At 52.5% G+C, this 19,483-nt stretch overlaps 1 protein-coding gene across 3 annotated transcripts in view; it reads left to right on the top strand.

Annotated features, from left to right (window-relative positions):
* lrrc1 (leucine rich repeat containing 1) overlaps positions 1-19,483 on the top strand; it is a 34,029-nt gene that overhangs the window by 1,965 nt on the left and 12,581 nt on the right. For all 3 annotated transcript variants that reach the window (XR_004776699.1, XR_004776698.1, XM_035531864.1), the window contains exons 2-4: positions 3,501-3,618; positions 4,404-4,482; positions 5,423-5,512. Coding sequence is in view for 1 of the 3 variants with exons in the window: in XM_035531864.1 (XP_035387757.1) it covers positions 3,501-3,618; positions 4,404-4,482; positions 5,423-5,512 (287 nt within the window). In the remaining 2 variants the exon portion in view is untranslated. The remainder of the gene's footprint in view (positions 1-3,500; positions 3,619-4,403; positions 4,483-5,422; positions 5,513-19,483) is intronic.

The raw sequence follows: 19,483 nt of genomic DNA, 5'->3' as shown, positions 1-19,483 counted from the left end.
AGTCTGGTAGTTTAATGCTGTTGCCTTTTAAAGCAGAGCAGCAACATAGGAGTCCAAGCAAAACACAAAGTTGCTTATTTCTAACAACTTAAAAAAGGTCAGTAAATGTATAAAAAGTAACAATGCATTTTGTTATCTACAAGAAACATGAAAACAAAAATCAACCAGCAGTGTTTCATGATTTCCCTTTAAGGGCACTGTGGTTGTGCCCAAAGAATCCCTGCTTTTAAACATTTAATGAATTAGTCTTGCTTTAAAATTATTAAAAGACAATTGTTTGGTTTCTCCTTAATATCTACTTATCTTTGGTCATGTTCCCGCTACTTGTAGTCTGAAAACATGGTGATAACATGATGGTTAAAACATGATGGTTTTATCTTTACCTTTTAATAGAAACTTAATAGAATATGGGATTGTTTTTTTTATGCTGGTGGAAAGCTGATGTTGAGTCATACAGCACATTGTACAGAATGGCACTTTTATGTGGCACCTTTACATGTGGTGGAATATTTGCCATTCCTTTATGGAATTGCTGTTATTCTTGTGTTTGTGTCTGCCCTCTCACTCGCTTCCCCCTCTGGGCCTAGCCTGGGCACTATACTTTGTTGAGATAAGTTAATGATGTTGTTCAGCTGGTCACAGAGAAAGCAAGAGTACCACTGCAAAAGTTGACGAGCTGCAGCTGACGAAGGAAGGAAATTTCAGGATTGCTTTAAAAATTTTTTCTCACAGACTATTTTAATCAAAAATGCCACCCAGATCCTTGAGCTAGTGTTCTGTTCCCTCGCGGTTACTATTCAAATCTGTGGTGAACTCCTGAGTAGACTTCTGTCAATGTCAAATAGCATACAATGTGGTATGTGATGCATCATTTGGGTTGGGGTAGGGTATGGGGGTTCATGTTGCTCTAGGTTGTAACATCAGATGTTTTTAACTCATAAATTCAGCATTTAACTAATGCATTCCAGGTATAGCTATTTATTCAGCTTGTAGAATCCATAAATGATTAGCAGGTAACAAACAGCATTGTTTGCTGAACTAGTGGCCTGTTTCAGGCTGAACAAGTCCTAATCAAGTTCCAAATATTGACAGAGGGGGTTAAAAGTTTAAGGACTGTTTGTCACATTGCAGGTGGTAGAGTGGACGAGGGGTCAGTGAGGCCGAGCACAAAGTGACAGGAAGTTAGATGGTGAACAGGTTCACTGAATCCTATCTGTTGTCATCACTGACTCTGCATAGCATGTCATGTCATGTTTCATTTATGGTGACTGCTTCTTTGTCGGAATATTTTATAACCCATTTTGACTACAGAACAAATGCCAAAGTTTTGGTCAAAAATGTTAATATTGCTCCAGGATGTCTAAGGTAGCCCACATGGTGCTGCTGCTGTTGTTGTTTGGGCAGTTTGTCTCTCTTCTGCTGTCTGGAGAGACCACCAATTTATCAGCAAGACAGAGAACAGGAAGAGTAACATTTTACAGGGTGTATGCAGTGCTGTGTGAGATTGTTAGGCCTATATATAGGCCTTGTTGATATTTGAAAGCAGGCTGAAATGTCAGTTTTTTGTCTGTACAAGATGCTTGCCATTTCAGTTTTCTTACACTGGCAGGTTTTACAAAAAACATAACTCAAAATGCTGTCAGCTAGCCACTCACCTGAAAAGGGATTATGTGTTGGAGGACAGAATAGCCTTTGAGCCTTGTAACCAGTATTGCTGATAAGAAATGTGAAACCTGTGCCTAGTCAAATTGGCATTCATTGCTGTTTTGAATTCAGCTTTACTTGTTCAGTTTTGGCTGTCTTTATCACCTTTGGTCATTGTGGTTGAGTTTTTATGCCAGTGAAGTAGCTTTTTGCAAGTTTAATAGACAAAAGTCTGTTTTGCATATTTATCCTAAAGACTATATTTGGGGTGGATTTAACCCATTTCTCTGCACCTACAAAAGTGATGTGTATATTTGACTTTTCTGACACTTGCTATAAGGAACACCTATTTTAGATAGCGTGCCCCGGCTACCCTGGCAAATACCGAATGCCAGTGGTGCCGGCAGTGCTGGATGAGACTGATAAAATGCGTTAAGGAGTCAGTGGATTTTTTTTATTTTTATTTTTTAAAAATTTAATTAATTTATTTTTTAACACGGCTCAGAAACATGAAGCTCGTTCCATCATCTACCTAGCCATGGAGCTCTTTCTGTTGTATGCTGACACTGCAGAGTCAGTCAGTGGATATGAAAATGTTCTGTGTTATATAGGATTTCATGTTTGACAGGATTAGCTTTGTTGAAAGTGTGGGTTATGCATGTTGCCTCAAGCAGCCCTTTGTAGTAGTTCTCCCAAAAGGCATGTGAAAGTAGCCAGGTAACCTGAAGCCAAGGCAGAATGAATGATTCACTTAAATGGTCATCGCCATTTTTATTTCAGCTAGTTAATCAAGGATAAGACATCATAAGACCACACTGAATTGGTTATTGGTTTCCAGTCATATAACTGTACTTGGATCACAAGCATTTATCTATTTTGAATGTAATCGCACCAAAATATTATACTTTTGGTTTTAATTGGGTGAATGATGCACTTTCCTAGGCTTGCTAGTCAGGTAATTGAAGTCAGCACCTGAAAAACTTGTTGATGATTAAGTACATATGTATATTTGAAGGAAGGGCAATTTGTATCCTTCTGGTGATTTTTTTTTTTTTTTTTTTTTAAACTGGTTAAAATGCAGCAGGTCAGGTCATGGTACTATCTGGTGTTGGGAGGAACCACAGAAGTGACAGGCAGGGAGTGACGGTTGAATGGTTGATCACTTCAGAGGTGGGGGATTGACTATGTGGTTATTCCCAGACACAAGTTGTTTTTTTGTTTTTTGTTTTTTTTGAAACTGAATCATTAACTGATTGTGAAATGGTCTGCCTATAGTCATTTTGAAATGTATTTCCCAGACCATCAAAGCATTTTGACACTTTATTCCAGTGCTATTAGGAAATGCACTGAACATTGCCTGCACTGGTATGCTGAACTGGTATCTCCTCTAGTCCTCAATGACCTTTCTTTTTCCACTCTATAGCTTGAATGAATGAATGAATGAATGAATAAATAAATAGACAGTAATACATTTAATGAATGTAAATGTCTCTCACCAGTACAGACAGCAGTGCGGAGTAGAACCTTTCTGCTGGAGTTCACATCTGAACGGTAGTTGTAACGTGTTGCTTGCTGAGAGTGGAGGGAAGAACTGCATGGTTTCCCCCGCTTCCATTTATACATAACAGCCAATCTGGTGTCTACATGGGCGCCTGGATTATGTTAAGGTCCAGCTAGGAGGTATTAGCTTTGGAACTCTTGTATTTAGTCATGTTGATTATGATAAGGAAGGTTTTTCTGTCTTGGACGTAGCTTTTAGCTAAATGGAAGGCAGTGGACAAACAAACAAATGAAATATTGCTCTGCCAGAAGCAGAATTCTCTGCAACTTGCTTACAACTTGTTTATCTTTTTCAGCAATTTTTCCAACTGGTGAAGTTAAGAAAGCTCGGACTGAGTGACAATGAGATCCAGAGACTTCCTCCAGAGATAGCCAACTTTATGCAGCTTGTAGAACTTGACGTCTCACGCAATGGTAAGCAAAATGGCTTTTCTCTGTCCCTTATCTTTAGGCTGTCTATAATGTCAGTTTTAGTGTGGCACAGGTGGTGCTGTGTATATCCCACCATTATAACACTACAGTCACAGGCCAATCATGTATACGTCTATTGCATCACTAGGTAGAACTTTCATTCCAAGTCCTGACAGAGCTTAAGGTTCTGCATGGTTTGTTACACACTATGCATGGGTACTCAAATGGTGACCTATATATGTATTTCAGTAAAGTGGGAAACGGGTTTGGTTTGAAATTTCTGGCCTCTCCCATCTACTTGGATTCAGACGCCCAACCTATTTTTGCATCTTTCCCTACTTTAGCTATGGAAGTGACATCAGTCTGGTGATTTCTCAGTTCACAGAAAATCTCCCATGTGAACACGGGTGGAATGATAATTATAATGATAATTCTTTCTGCTTACTATTTTCAAAGTTCAAATGGCGATTTTGCAGCCAGGTGTCTATATTTGGCACAACCCTTAATAATTTGTGAAGGAGACTTCTGTGGTCTAAAATGGTAGTTTCCCTCTTGAAGATGGTTTATGCCTTTTCTCTGTTTACACTAACATTGACTAACGCAGTCCTTTGGGTAAACATTGACAGTAAATTGAAATTGATCTTTGACCTCCTTCTGAATCGTTTGGCTGCTGCTTATTGGATTAGTAAAGTGATACAGTTAAAGTGTTTGAAGTTACTGATATGAATGTATAATATTTTATGGAAGTGACTATAACCACTTTTTAATTTTTTTTTTATTTTACACAGACATTATAGAGATTCCAGAGACCATTTCCTATTGTAAAGCTCTTCAAGTAGCAGACTTTAGTGGAAACCCTTTGACAAGGTAATTGAGGAGTGTTTGGCCTTAACTTTTGACTTTATGATGCAGTTTTTTATTCTGCTATTGTCTCTTCCTGTATAGAAAATAATTGGTTTGTATTTTATTGGGTGTTGAGCTGACTAACCAACAACATTACACTCATTGTTTATTATTGTCTCTATCCTTTGGGGCCTAATCAACATTTAATCTTTTTTAATCGTGTTCATTTTTCTGTTTCAATACGTCTGCACATTAATTTATTCTCTTTGGTTGGTGGGTTCTCATCTATTCTACCTCACAAATACAATGGATTTTGATTTTTTGGTAACCACATGTATTTTTTTTTTTTTTGATTGCTTGTATATTTTCTTTAATTAGCAACAGTGCCTTCCCACTGAGCTGATTACGTCAGGCTTGTACACTGCCTTTGGTCTTAAGAGAATCTTAATATGCCTGCAACGCCTATATAGTTATTTATTGATGTCCTAATTTGACTTAGGAATGATGGAATAACTAGACATTTGTAGTGGGTTCACATGGGTTGTCAGCTCTGTTATCAGCATAGTGTTAGAGCTTAGTAGTATTCTGGTTCAACAGTATCCTTTACTCTACTCTAGCCTACTGTATTGGATACATTCTATGACTAGGTGACAGCACTTTTTAAATTGCTCTGGATAAGAGGATCTGCTGAATACCAAAAATGTCAATTTAAAAAGCTTACTGTGATCTCCTCTAGCCATATGCTGTTTTGGTTTCTGTTTACACAGTCACTTGGATCCATTTTGAGACTTGTCATTTCATAGCCCTTGTTATTGGTTTAAAGTATGTTTACTTTTAGTTTATATTACAAGTATGTGAAGAGCAGCAGGAAGTTTGGATTTTAATGGCTTTTGTTTTTGTCTGTTATCTACCAGTGTTTGGGCTGCATCAGCATTGCTTAATGTCAAACCCCTCTTTGTTTCAGATTGCCGCAGACCTTCCCTGAGTTACGGAATCTGACGTGCCTTTCCATCAATGACATTTCATTACAAGCACTTCCTGACAACATTGGAAAGTAAGCAACCCTTTACTTTATACCTCAGCTGCTTTTCCCCCCAAACCAAAAGTTCTGCTCAAAAACATGTATTGATTACGGAAGGCTTAATGATCAAATCCTCTGCTAAAGACTCATGGTCAGATTTTTATTATTTTTTTGGCTTTGGAAGCAATGTATTTTTATGTGTTTATTTGGATTCGTCAGCTTTTGGCTGCCCCTTCTGAGTAGGAGTGTTTTCAGGTTGCACTTCACATCCCTAAGTACTTAAAGGAACAATGTATAATATATTTACTGTAGTAAATTATAAAATGACCATGATGTGTCATCAGAGATTAAGAAATCATGTTAAGTTGAAATACAGGCTTCTGCGAAAAGAGTGCTATAGCCAGTATGTTCTCCTTTGTAATTTCCATTCTGGAGTGGAAAGTCTGTTTGTGTTTTGACCTGTGATCCTGTCTGCTGCCCAATTCCCAATACCATTTTGACAGCCCGGTTGGCCACATGTGAAACAAATTGGCCAGCAAATGCAGCGTGCTGCAGCCATGGAAGCAAGCAAACAAGCTGAATCAACAGAGTTGATGTTAGATTCTGCATGACCTAAAAAGTTCCATGACCAAAGAGTTACCTAGTAAACGCTAGTAAAACGCTGGCGATGCATCTGAAGACGGAGACAGCTTAGAGCCAAGAAAGATTTTGACAGATGCTGAGCTAATTTTCTCCTAACAGGTAAGCGTTAGGCAACACAAACCTTCACTAATTTATCACAGGTACTAGCAGTGATGGGTATTTTAAGTAATTTCAGCATTCAAGTACTTGCATACATACTCTTTGATCCATGTTCAGCTGGATTATTAAGGCGAATATTTGAGACATAGCCAGTGAAGGGAGTAGTGCTGCTAACACCGCCATGCTAACACATGCTAATATTAATGGCTGTTGGTCACACCCGAGGAGCAGAAAGGCCATGGATGTTTACTACCTTGGCAACAACCAGCATGACTGAGGTTCCACTGTAGACCCACTGGAGTAAACAATTCACCCACCATAGAACCACTGGAATAACCTAGGCTCCACCCTAGAACCACTGGAGTAACTGTGGATCTAAATCTACAGTCAAGTGCTCTGATCTGATCTTATAATAAATTATGGACTAGTACTATCTGGGCTGCCAATGGAGGATGGGTTCCTTTTTGAGTCTTGGTTCTGTCAAGGTCTCTTTCTAAATCCTACCTAGGGTGTTTTTCCTTGCTACTGTTTCCACTGGCTTGCTCATTAGGGATCTGGACCCAGACATTTGTAAAGCTGCTGTGTGAGAATGTGTTATAAAAAGTGTTGTATAAATAGATTTGACTTTGATGTCCAAAGGAGGTCAAGGGTGAGGAGAGGGGATTCAGTCCTTGTTTTGACATATGACTGCAGGAAGTGGCTGCAATGCCATCCAGAAATGGCATGCATGTCACAATCAAGTGGCACCTGCCTTTTAGAAACTGTGCCTGCCTCTGTTGACAGGTATCTAAAAGACTGTACTTTCGGCCATTGCGAAATGTGGAATGTGTGAAAATGTAAATAGTTTATAGGGTTTGTTTTTAATTGTGTTGCTGGGTGGATGATTTTAGCCAACAATTAGCTAGCTAGCTTTAAAACTTTATCTAGCTCTCACAAGCAGAATGCTATGTGATGTAACAGTAATAGTTTGGGTTTACAATATAGCAGGCTACGCTACAGTGGCAGACAGTTGACGAGAGCACAGTAAGTTTAAAAATTAATTATTAAAGAGGCTATATTATCGGTGTGTTCATTTTATTGACACCATTAGCAAAATTAAATCTACCACAAAGCTGATGACTTTCGTTGGCTGCTGCAACAACTGCAAGGCAGATGTTTACGGCCAGTGCCACTCATGAGAGACAGATGTCAATAACTGGTGCCACTCACGGTGGTTGGCGGCTGATGCTATGCTTTCAGTTTTTAATAGGGATGCTGATGGTCACCAGCTCTTCATCCAAGTTCTAATGTTTTTTAACTAATAACTATTGGTTGGGTTACAGGTTAAGAAACAAAAATGTGTGGCCTAGTTAATAGCCTAAAAACTGTCTAGGCTACATTTCCACACATCTACAAAAATTAGCCTATAAATGATCTACATTTACACAAATCTACATTTACACTTCTGGCTGGCATAGCTGAGTGGACGATGTGTGTTAATCAAAGCAGTTCGTTTAATGCAGGGGCAGTCACCGTTTCTGAAAGGTAAGTACTACATTCAAGTGGCACCTGCCAATACATGCCAATTCCAGATGGCATAGCGGCCACTTCCTGCTGCCATGTGCCAAATGGTGACCGAAGCCTTGCTGAAAGCGTTACACATACCCATCCCTGGATGGTCACATTTCGGTAGCGTTAGATTACTAGGTAGACAGATATTTTAGTGAAACAATGCACAATTTTATTTTGGCATATTTTTACCTGTGAATCCTCAAGCACTGCCACTCCTTGTAAAGGCTCCATGACTGTGATCGAGCTGCAACAAGAAAGAGCAGTAAGCTACTATGCTGGCTAGTTATGTTGCTTCAAAACAACTATGAAGTTATTTATACATTATCTGTTAAATTGAGCAGCATGTTATCAGGGTCTGGAAAAAACTCCAGAGTGAATTTTCGGAGCAGGGTTAGCATTTTCGTCCGATAGCTAACGCTAAGAGTGTTATAAAAAGCCACATGGGCTAGTTTATAATGTGCAAACAAAATCATTGCAAACATGTACATTAACTGATCAACTTGCAGTGTTCGACTTGTCGTGGCTTGCCATTCCCAAAATTTAAGGTTTTGCTTATTTTGCGCTCATTTGCCTCAGTTCATTGTCCTCAACCATGTCAGCTTCGAGTGAGGGGGGGGGGATGAGGACGTGTAGGCACGCCAATATATACTCTCTGCAATATTTAGAATTTGGACTGTTGTCAATATTGTATATATTGGTACTTTAACAAGGCCTGCTAGTTTATTTTTCAGGATAGTAACCCTGATAAATGGTGGTTGCTGATATTTCAGTGTAGTTTTGGTGTGTGCGTGTGTGCTCGTACGCGAGTGCGTGAGCGCGCGCACGAGTGCTTGCGCGAGTGTGAGTGCGTGAGTACCTGAGTGCGCGCGAGTACGTGAGTGTACGTGTGTGAGGTGTGTGTGTGCACGAGAGTTTGTGTGTACGTGTGTGTGCATACATGTCTATGTGAGTGCATGTGCGCGCGTGAGTACGTGAGTGAGAGTACGTGTGTGTACGTACGTGTGTGCGTGCATTACGTATGTGCGCGTGAGTGAGTAGGTGTGAGAGTAGGTGCGAGTGTGTGTGCATGCGTGTGTACGTGCATGAGTACGTGCCTGTGCGAGTACATATGTGTGTGGGTGAGTACGTGTGAGAGTACCTGCATGTGCGCGTGAGTGAGTACGTGTGTGCGCACGAGTACATATGTGAGAGTGTGTGTGTACGTATGGGTGTGTGTGTACGTATGGGTGTGTGTGTACGTATGGGTGTGTGTGTATGTACGGGTGTGCGTGCGTGCATGTGTGTGTGTATGTGTGTGCGTGACTGAATGCGTGTGTGGGCGACTGAGTGCGTGTGAGGACGTGCGAGCGCGTGTGAGCGAGGGCGAGTGTGTGTGTGTGTGTGTAGAGCGAGGGCGTGTGTGTGTGTGTAGAGCGAGGGCGTGCGTGTGTGTGTGTGTAGAGCGAGGGCGTGCGTGTGTGTGTGTGTAGAGCGAGGGCGTGCGTGTGTGTGTGTGTAGAGCGAGGGCGTGCGTGTGTGTGTGTAGAGCGAGGGCGTGCGTGTGTGTGTGTAGAGCGAGGGCGTGCGTGTGTGTGTGTAGAGCGAGGGCGTGCGTGTGTGTGTGTAGAGCGAGGGCGTGCGTGTGTGTGTGTAGAGCGAGGGCGTGCGTGTGTGTGTGTAGAGCGAGGGCGTGCGTGTGTGTGTGTAGAGCGAGGGTGTGTGTGTGTAGAGCAAGGGCGTGCGTGTGTGTGTGTAGAGCGAGGGCGTGCGTGTGTGTGTGTGTAGAGCGAGGGCGTGCGTGTGTGTGTGTGTAGAGCGAGGGCGTGCGTGTGTGTGTGTGTGTAGAGCGAGGGCGTGCGTGTGTGTGTGTGTGTAGAGCGAGGGCGTGCGTGTGTGTGTGTGTGTAGAGCGAGGGCGTGCGTGTGTGTGTGTGTGTAGAGCGAGGGCGTGCGTGTGTGTGTGTGTAGAGCGAGGGCGTGTGTGTGTGTGTAGAGCGAGGGCGTGCGTGTGTGTGTGTGTAGAGCGAGGGCGTGCGTGTGTGTGTGTGTAGAGCGAGGGCGTGCGTGTGTGTGTGTGTGTAGAGCGAGGGCGTGCGTGTGTGTGTGTGTAGAGCGAGGGCGTGCGTGTGTGTGTGTGTAGAGCGAGGGCGTGCGTGTGTGTGTGTGTAGAGCGAGGGCGTGCGTGTGTGTGTGTGTAGAGCGAGGGCGTGCGTGTGTGTGTGTGTGTGTAGAGCGAGGGCGTGCGTGTGTGTGTGTGTGTGTAGAGCGAGGGCGTGCGTGTGTGTGTGTGTGTAGAGCGAGGGCGTGCGTGTGTGTGTGTGTGTAGAGCGAGGGCGTGCGTGTGTGTGTGTGTAGAGCGAGGGCGTGTGTGTGTGTGTAGAGCGAGGGCGTGTGTGTGTGTGTAGAGCGAGGGCGTGTGTGTGTGTGTAGAGCGAGGGCGTGTGTGTGTGTGTGTAGAGCGAGGGCGTGTGTGTGTGTGTGTAGAGCGAGGGCGTGTGTGTGTGTGTGTGTAGAGCGAGGGCGTGTGTGTGTGTGTGTAGAGCGAGGGCGTGCGTGTGTGTGTGTGTGTAGAGCGAGGGCGTGCGTGTGTGTGTGTGTGTAGAGCGAGGGCGTGCGTGTGTGTGTGTGTAGAGCGAGGGCGTGCGTGTGTGTGTGTGTAGAGCGAGGGCGTGCGTGTGTGTGTGTGTAGAGCGAGGGCGTGCGTGTGTGTGTGTGTGTGTAGAGCGAGGGCGTGCGTGTGTGTGTGTGTAGAGCGAGGGCGTGCGTGTGTGTGTGTGTGTAGAGCGAGGGCGTGCGTGTGTGTGTGTGTGTAGAGCGAGGGCGTGCGTGTGTGTGTGTGTGTGTAGAGCGAGGGCGTGCGTGTGTGTGTGTGTGTAGAGCGAGGGCGTGCGTGTGTGTGTGTGTGTAGAGCGAGGGCGTGCGTGTGTGTGTGTGTGTAGAGCGAGGGCGTGCGTGTGTGTGTGTGTGTAGAGCGAGGGCGTGCGTGTGTGTGTGTGTGTAGAGCGAGGGCGTGCGTGTGTGTGTGTGTGTAGAGCGAGGGCGTGCGTGTGTGTGTGTGTGTAGAGCGAGGGCGTGCGTGTGTGTGTGTGTGTAGAGCGAGGGCGTGCGTGCGTGTGTGTGTGTAGAGCGAGGGCGTGCGTGCGTGTGTGTGTGTAGAGCGAGGGCGTGCGTGCGTGTGTGTGTGTAGAGCGAGGGCGTGCGTGCGTGTGTGTGTGTGTAGAGCGAGGGCGTGCGTGCGTGTGTGTGTGTGTGTAGAGCGAGGGCGTGCGTGCGTGTGTGTGTGTGTAGAGCGAGGGCGTGTGTGTGTGTGTGTAGAGCGAGGGCGTGTGTGTGTGTGTGTAGAGCGAGGGCGTGCGTGTGTGTGTGTGTGTAGAGCGAGGGCGTGCGTGTGTGTGTGTGTGTAGAGCGAGGGCGTGCGTGTGTGTGTGTGTAGAGCGAGGGCGTGCGTGTGTGTGTGTGTAGAGCGAGGGCGTGCGTGTGTGTGTGTGTAGAGCGAGGGCGTGTGTGTGTGTGTAGAGCGAGGGCGTGTGTGTGTGTGTAGAGCGAGGGCGTGTGTGTGTGTGTAGAGCGAGGGCGTGTGTGTGTGTGTAGAGCGAGGGCGTGTGTGTGTGTGTGTAGAGCGAGGGCGTGTGTGTGTGTGTGTAGAGCGAGGGCGTGTGTGTGTGTGTGTAGAGCGAGGGCGTGTGTGTGTGTGTGTAGAGCGAGGGCGTGTGTGTGTGTGTGTAGAGCGAGGGCGTGCGTGTGTGTGTGTGTGTAGAGCGAGGGCGTGCGTGTGTGTGTGTGTGTAGAGCGAGGGCGTGCGTGTGTGTGTGTGTAGAGCGAGGGCGTGCGTGTGTGTGTGTGTAGAGCGAGGGCGTGCGTGTGTGTGTGTGTAGAGCGAGGGCGTGCGTGTGTGTGTGTGTGTAGAGCGAGGGCGTGCGTGCGTGTGTGTGTGTAGAGCGAGGGCGTGCGTGCGTGTGTGTGTGTAGAGCGAGGGCGTGCGTGCGTGTGTGTGTGTAGAGCGAGGGCGTGCGTGCGTGTGTGTGTGTGTGTAGAGCGAGGGCGTGCGTGCGTGTGTGTGTGTGTAGAGCGAGGGCGTGTGTGTGTGTGTGTAGAGCGAGGGCGTGTGTGTGTGTGTGTAGAGCGAGGGCGTGCGTGTGTGTGTGTGTGTAGAGCGAGGGCGTGCGTGTGTGTGTGTGTGTAGAGCGAGGGCGTGCGTGTGTGTGTGTGTAGAGCGAGGGCGTGCGTGTGTGTGTGTGTAGAGCGAGGGCGTGCGTGTGTGTGTGTGTAGAGCGAGGGCGTGTGTGTGTGTGTAGAGCGAGGGCGTGTGTGTGTGTGTAGAGCGAGGGCGTGTGTGTGTGTGTAGAGCGAGGGCGTGTGTGTGTGTGTAGAGCGAGGGCGTGTGTGTGTGTGTGTAGAGCGAGGGCGTGTGTGTGTGTGTGTAGAGCGAGGGCGTGTGTGTGTGTGTGTAGAGCGAGGGCGTGTGTGTGTGTGTGTAGAGCGAGGGCGTGTGTGTGTGTGTGTAGAGCGAGGGCGTGCGTGTGTGTGTGTGTGTAGAGCGAGGGCGTGCGTGTGTGTGTGTGTGTAGAGCGAGGGCGTGCGTGTGTGTGTGTGTAGAGCGAGGGCGTGCGTGTGTGTGTGTGTAGAGCGAGGGCGTGCGTGTGTGTGTGTGTAGAGCGAGGGCGTGCGTGTGTGTGTGTGTGTGTAGAGCGAGGGCGTGCGTGTGTGTGTGTGTAGAGCGAGGGCGTGCGTGTGTGTGTGTGTGTAGAGCGAGGGCGTGCGTGTGTGTGTGTGTGTAGAGCGAGGGCGTGCGTGTGTGTGTGTGTGTAGAGCGAGGGCGTGCGTGTGTGTGTGTGTGTAGAGCGAGGGCGTGCGTGTGTGTGTGTGTGTAGAGCGAGGGCGTGCGTGTGTGTGTGTGTGTAGAGCGAGGGCGTGCGTGTGTGTGTGTGTGTAGAGCGAGGGCGTGCGTGTGTGTGTGTGTGTAGAGCGAGGGCGTGCGTGCGTGTGTGTGTGTGTAGAGCGAGGGCGTGCGTGCGTGTGTGTGTGTAGAGCGAGGGCGTGCGTGCGTGTGTGTGTGTAGAGCGAGGGCGTGCGTGCGTGTGTGTGTGTAGAGCGAGGGCGTGCGTGCGTGTGTGTGTGTGTAGAGCGAGGGCGTGCGTGCGTGTGTGTGTGTGTAGAGCGAGGGCGTGCGTGCGTGTGTGTGTGTGTAGAGCGAGGGCGTGCGTGCGTGTGTGTGTGTGTAGAGCGAGGGCGTGCGTGCGTGTGTGTGTGTGTAGAGCGAGGGCGTGCGTGCGTGTGTGTGTGTGTAGAGCGAGGGCGTGCGTGCGTGTGTGTGTGTGTAGAGCGAGGGCGTGCGTGCGTGTGTGTGTGTGTAGAGCGAGGGCGTGCGTGCGTGTGTGTGTGTGTAGAGCGAGGGCGTGCGTGCGTGTGTGTGTGTGTAGAGCGAGGGCGTGCGTGTGTGTGTGTGTGTGTAGAGCGAGGGCGTGCGTGCGTGTGTGTGTGTGTAGAGCGAGGGCGTGCGTGCGTGTGTGTGTGTGTAGAGCGAGGGCGTGCGTGCGTGTGTGTGTGTGTAGAGCGAGGGCGTGCGTGCGTGTGTGTGTGTGTAGAGCGAGGGCGTGCGTGCGTGTGTGTGTGTGTAGAGCGAGGGCGTGCGTGCGTGTGTGTGTGTGTAGAGCGAGGGCGTGCGTGCGTGTGTGTGTGTGTAGAGCGAGGGCGTGCGTGCGTGTGTGTGTGTGTAGAGCGAGGGCGTGCGTGCGTGTGTGTGTGTGTAGAGCGAGGGCGTGCGTGCGTGTGTGTGTGTGTAGAGCGAGGGCGTGCGTGCGTGTGTGTGTGTGTAGAGCGAGGGCGTGCGTGCGTGTGTGTGTGTGTAGAGCGAGGGCGTGCGTGCGTGTGTGTGTGTGTAGAGCGAGGGCGTGCGTGCGTGTGTGTGTGTGTAGAGCGAGGGCGTGCGTGCGTGTGTGTGTGTGTAGAGCGAGGGCGTGCGTGCGTGTGTGTGTGTGTAGAGCGAGGGCGTGCGTGCGTGTGTGTGTGTGTAGAGCGAGGGCGTGCGTGCGTGTGTGTGTGTGTAGAGCGAGGGCGTGCGTGCGTGTGTGTGTGTGTAGAGCGAGGGCGTGCGTGCGTGTGTGTGTGTGTAGAGCGAGGGCGTGCGTGCGTGTGTGTGTGTGTAGAGCGAGGGCGTGCGTGCGTGTGTGTGTGTGTAGAGCGAGGGCGTGCGTGCGTGTGTGTGTGTGTAGAGCGAGGGCGTGCGTGCGTGTGTGTGTGTGTAGAGCGAGGGCGTGCGTGCGTGTGTGTGTGTGTAGAGCGAGGGCGTGCGTGCGTGTGTGTGTGTGTAGAGCGAGGGCGTGCGTGCGTGTGTGTGTGTGTAGAGCGAGGGCGTGCGTGCGTGTGTGTGTGTGTAGAGCGAGGGCGTGCGTGCGTGTGTGTGTGTGTAGAGCGAGGGCGTGCGTGCGTGTGTGTGTGTGTAGAGCGAGGGCGTGCGTGCGTGTGTGTGTGTGTAGAGCGAGGGCGTGCGTGCGTGTGTGTGTGTGTAGAGCGAGGGCGTGCGTGCGTGTGTGTGTGTGTAGAGCGAGGGCGTGCGTGCGTGTGTGTGTGTGTAGAGCGAGGGCGTGCGTGCGTGTGTGTGTGTGTAGAGCGAGGGGCGTGCGTGCGTGTGTGTGTGTGTAGAGCGAGGGCGTGCGTGCGTGTGTGTGTGTGTAGAGCGAGGGCGTGCGTGCGTGTGTGTGTGTGTAGAGCGAGGGCGTGCGTGCGTGTGTGTGTGTGTAGAGCGAGGGCGTGCGTGCGTGTGTGTGTGTGTAGAGCGAGGGCGTGCGTGCGTGTGTGTGTGTGTAGAGCGAGGGCGTGCGTGCGTGTGTGTGTGTGTAGAGCGAGGGCGTGCGTGCGTGTGTGTGTGTGTAGAGCGAGGGCGTGCGTGCGTGTGTGTGTGTGTAGAGCGAGGGCGTGCGTGCGTGTGTGTGTGTGTAGAGCGAGGGCGTGCGTGCGTGTGTGTGTGTGTAGAGCGAGGGCGTGCGTGCGTGTGTGTGTGTGTAGAGCGAGGGCGTGCGTGCGTGTGTGTGTGTGTAGAGCGAGGGCGTGCGTGCGTGTGTGTGTGTGTAGAGCGAGGGCGTGCGTGCGTGTGTGTGTGTGTAGAGCGAGGGCGTGCGTGCGTGTGTGTGTGTGTAGAGCGAGGGCGTGCGTGCGTGTGTGTGTGTGTAGAGCGAGGGCGTGCGTGCGTGTGTGTGTGTGTAGAGCGAGGGCGTGCGTGCGTGTGTGTGTGTGTAGAGCGAGGGCGTGCGTGCGTGTGTGTGTGTGTAGAGCGAGGGCGTGCGTGCGTGTGTGTGTGTGTAGAGCGAGGGCGTGCGTGCGTGTGTGTGTGTGTAGAGCGAGGGCGTGCGTGCGTGTGTGTGTGTGTAGAGCGAGGGCGTGCGTGCGTGTGTGTGTGTGTAGAGCGAGGGCGTGCGTGCGTGTGTGTGTGTGTAGAGCGAGGGCGTGCGTGCGTGTGTGTGTGTGTAGAGCGAGGGCGTGCGTGCGTGTGTGTGTGTGTAGAGCGAGGGCGTGCGTGCGTGTGTGTGTGTGTAGAGCGAGGGCGTGCGTGCGTGTGTGTGTGTGTAGAGCGAGGGCGTGCGTGCGTGTGTGTGTGTGTAGAGCGAGGGCGTGCGTGCGTGTGTGTGTGTAGAGCGAGGGCGTGCGTGCGTGTGTGTGTGTAGAGCGAGGGCGTGCGTGCGTGTGTGTGTGTGTGTAGAGCGAGGGCGTGCGTGTAGAGCGAGGGCGTGCGTGCGTGTAGAGCGAGGGCGTGCGTGCGTGTAGAGCGAGGGCGTGCGTGCGTGTAGAGCGAGGGCGTGCGTGCGTGTAGAGCGAGGGCGTGCGTGCGTGTAGAGCGAGGGCGTGCGTGCGTGTAGAGCGAGGGCGTGCGTGCGTGCGTGCGTGTAGAGCGAGGGCGGGCGTGCGTGCGTGTAGAGCGAGGGCGGGCGTGCGTGTGTGTGTGTGTAGAGCGAGGGCGGGCGTGCGTGTGTGTGTGTGTAGAGCGAGGGCGGGCGTGCGTGTGTGTGTGTGTAGAGCGAGGGCGGGCGTGCGTGTGTGTGTGTGTAGAGCGAGGGCGGGCGTGCGTGTGTGTGTGTGTAGAGCGAGGGCGTGCGTGCGTGTGTGTGTGTGTAGAGCGAGGGCGGGCGTGCGTGTGTGTGTGTGTAGAGCGAGGGCGGGCGTGCGTGTGTGTGTGTGTAGAGCGAGGGCGGGCGTGCGTGTGTGTGTGTGTAGAGCGAGGGCGGGCGTGCGTGTAGAGCGAGGGCGGGCGGGCGTGCGTGTAAGAGCGAGGGCGTGAGGGCGAGGGCGTGCGTGAGGGCGAGGGCGTGCGTGTGTGAGGGCGAGGGCGCGCGTGTGTGTGTGCATGCGTGTGAGAGCGAGGGCGTAAGGGCATGAGTGAGAGCGAGGGCGTGTGTGCGCGTGTGTGAGTGAGGGCATGAGTGAGAGCGAGGACGTGTGTGAGTGAGAACGAGGACGTGTGTGAGTGAGAACGAGGACGTGTGTGTGTGTGAGTGAGAGCGAGGACGTGTGTGTGTGTGAGAGCTGGGACGTGTGTGTGAGAGCGAGGACGTGTGTGTGCGTGTGAGAGCGAGGAACATGTTTGTGTGCGTGTGACAGCGAGGAACGTGTTTGTGTGCGTGTGAGAGCGAGGAACGTGTTTGTGTGCGTGTGAGAGCGAGGAACGTGTTTGTGTGCGTGTGAGAGCGAGGAACGTGTTTGTGTGCGTGTGAGAGCGAGGAACGTGTTTGTGTGCGTGTGACAGCGAGGAACGTGTTTGTGTGCGTGTGAGAGCGAGGAACGTGTTTGTGTGCGTGTGAGAGCGAGGAACGTGTTTGTGTGCGTGTGAGAGCGAGGAACGTGTTTGTGTGCGTGTGAGAGCGAGGAACGTGTTTGTGTGCGTGTGAGAGCGAGGGCGTGTGGGCGGGCGTGAGAGCGAGGGCGTGCGGGCGGGCGTGCGTGTAAGAGCGAGGGCGTGCAGGCGAGGGCGTGCGGGCGGGCGTGAGAGCGAGGGTGTGCGTGTGTGCGTGCGTGTGAGCGAGGGCGTGCGGGCGGGCGTGAGAGCGAGGGCGTGCGTGTGTGCGTGCGTGTGAGAGCGAGGGCGGGCGTGCGGGCGGGCGTGAGGGCGAGGGCGTGCGGGCGGGCGTGAGGGCGAGGGCGTGCGTGTGTGAGGGCGAGGGCGCGTGTGTGTGTGTGCATGCGTGTGAGAGCGAGGGCGTAAGGGCATGAGTGAGAGCGAGGGCGTGTGTGCGCGTGTGTGAGTGAGGGCATGAGTGAGAGCGAGGACGTGTGTGAGTGAGAGCGAGGACGTGTGTGTGTGAGAGCGAGGACGTGTGTGTGTGTGTGAGAGCGAGGACGTGTGTGTGTGTGTGAGAGCGAGGACGTGTGTGTGTGTGTGAGAGCGAGGACGTGTGTGTGTGTGTGAGAGCGAGGACGTGTGTGTGTGTGAGAGCGAGGACGTGTGTGTGTGTGAGAGCGAGGACGTGTGTGTGTGTGAGAGCGAGGACGTGTGTGTGTGTGAGAGCGAGGACGTGTGTGTGTGTGAGAGCGAGGACGTGTGTGTGTGTGAGAGCGAGGACGTGTGTGTGTGTGAGAGCGAGGACGTGTGTGTGTGTGAGAGCGAGGACGTGTGTGTGTGTGAGAGCGAGGACGTGTGTGAGAGCGAGGACGTGTGTGTGTGAGAGCGAGGGCGTGTGTGTGTGAGAGCGAGGGCGTGTGTGTGTGAGAGCGAGGGCGTGTGTGTGAGAGCGAGGGCGCGTGTGTGTGTGTGAGAGCGAGGGCGCGTGTGTGTGTGTGAGAGCGAGGGCGCGTGTGTGTGTGTGTGAGAGCGAGGGCGCGTGTGTGTGTGTGTGTGTGAGCGAGGGCGCGTGTGTGTGTGTGTGTGTGTGAGCGAGGGCGCGTGTGTGTGTGTGTGTGTGAGCGAGGGCGCGTGTGTGTGTGTGTGTGTGAGCGAGGGCGCGTGTGTGTGTGTGTGTGTGTGAGCGAGGGCGCGTGTGTGTGTGTGTGTGTGAGCGAGGGCGCGTGTGTGTGTGTGTGTGTGAGCGAGGGCGCGTGTGTGTGTGTGTGTGTGAGCGAGGGCGCGTGTGTGTGTGTGTGTGTGAGCGAGGGCGCGTGTGTGTGTGTGTGTGTGAGCGAGGGCGCGTGTGTGTGTGTGTGTGTGAGCGAGGGCGCGTGTGTGTGTGTGTGTGTGAGCGAGGGCGCGTGTGTGTGTGTGTGTGTGAGCGAGGGCGCGTGTGTGTGTGTGTGTGTGAGCGAGGGCGCGTGTGTGTGTGTGTGTGAGCGAGGGCGCGTGTGTGTGTGTGTGAGCGAGGGCGCGTGTGTGTGTGTGTGAGCGAGGGCGCGTGTGTGTGTGTGTGAGCGAGGGCGCGTGTGCGAGGACGTGTGTGTGCGTGTGAGAGCGAGGAACGTGTTTGTGTGCGTGTGAGAGCGAGGAACGTGTTTGTGTGCGTGTGAGAGCGAGGAACGTGTTTGTGTGCGTGTGAGAGCGAGGGCGTGCGGGCGGGCGTGCGTGTAAGAGCGAGGGCGTGCAGGCGAGGGCGTGCGGGCGGGCGTGAGAGCGAGGGTGTGCGTGTGTGTGAGCGAGGGCGTGCGGGCGGGCGTGAGAGCGAGGGCGTGCGTGTGTGCGTGCGTGTGAGAGCGAGGGCGGGCGTGAGGGCGAGGGCGTGCGGGCGGGCGTGAGGGCGAGGGCGTGCGGGCGGGCGTGCGTGTAAGAGCGAGGGCGTGCAGGCGAGGGCGTGCGGGCGGGTGTGAGAGCGAGGGCGTGCGTGTGTGCGTGCGTGTGAGCGAGGGCGTGCGGGCGGGCGTGAGAGCGAGGGCGTGCGTGCGTGTGAGAGCGAGGGCGGGCGTGAGGGCGAGGGCGTGCGGGCGGGCGTGAGGGCGAGGGCGTGCGGGCGGGCGTGAGGGCGAGGGCGTGCGTGTGTGAGGGCGAGGGTGCGTGTGTGTGTGTGCATGCGTGTGAGAGCGAGGGCGTAAGGGCATGAGTGAGAGCGAGGGCGTGTGTGCGCGTGTGTGAGTGAGGGCATGAGTGAGAGCGAGGACGTGTGTGAGTGAGAGCGAGGACGTGTGTGAGTGAGAGCGAGGACGCGTGTGTGTGTGAGAGCGAGGACGCGTGTGTGTGTGAGAGCGAGGACGCGTGTGTGTGTGAGAGCGAGGACGCGTGTGTGTGTGAGAGCGAGGACGCGTGTGTGTGTGAGAGCGAGGACGCGTGTGTGTGTGAGAGCGAGGGCGCGTGTGAGAGCGAGGGCGCGTGTGTGTGTGAGAGCGAGGGCGCGTGTGTGTGTGAGAGCGAGGGCGCGTGTGTGTGTGTGTGAGAGCGAGGACGCGTGTGTGTGTGTGTGTGTGAGAGCGAGGCCGTGTGTGAGAGCGAGGCCGTGTGTGAGAGCGAGGCCGTGTGTGAGAGCGAGGCCGTGTGTGAGAGCGAGGCCGTGTGTGAGAGCGAGGGCGTGTGTGTGAGAGCGAGGGCGCGTGTGTGTGAGAGCGAGGGCGCGTGTGTGTGAGAGCGAGGGCGCGTGTGTGTGAGAGCGAGGGCGCGTGTGTGTGAGAGCGAGGGCGCGTGTGTGTGAGAGCGAGGGCGCGTGTGTGTGAGAGCGAGGGCGCGTGTGTGTGAGAGCGAGGGCGCGTGTGTGTGAGAGCGAGGCCGTGTGTGAGAGCGAGGCCGTGTGTGAGAGCGAGGCCGTGTGTGAGAGCGAGGCCGTGTGTGAGAGCGAGGCCGTGTGTGTGAGAGCGAGAGCGAGGGCGTGTGTGTGAGAGCGAGAGCGAGGGC

This window comes from Electrophorus electricus, chromosome 11 (assembly GCF_013358815.1).
Source record: "Electrophorus electricus isolate fEleEle1 chromosome 11, fEleEle1.pri, whole genome shotgun sequence".
Lineage (NCBI taxonomy): Eukaryota > Metazoa > Chordata > Actinopteri > Gymnotiformes > Gymnotidae > Electrophorus > Electrophorus electricus.
This window is presented reverse-complemented; position numbering and strand designations above follow the sequence as displayed.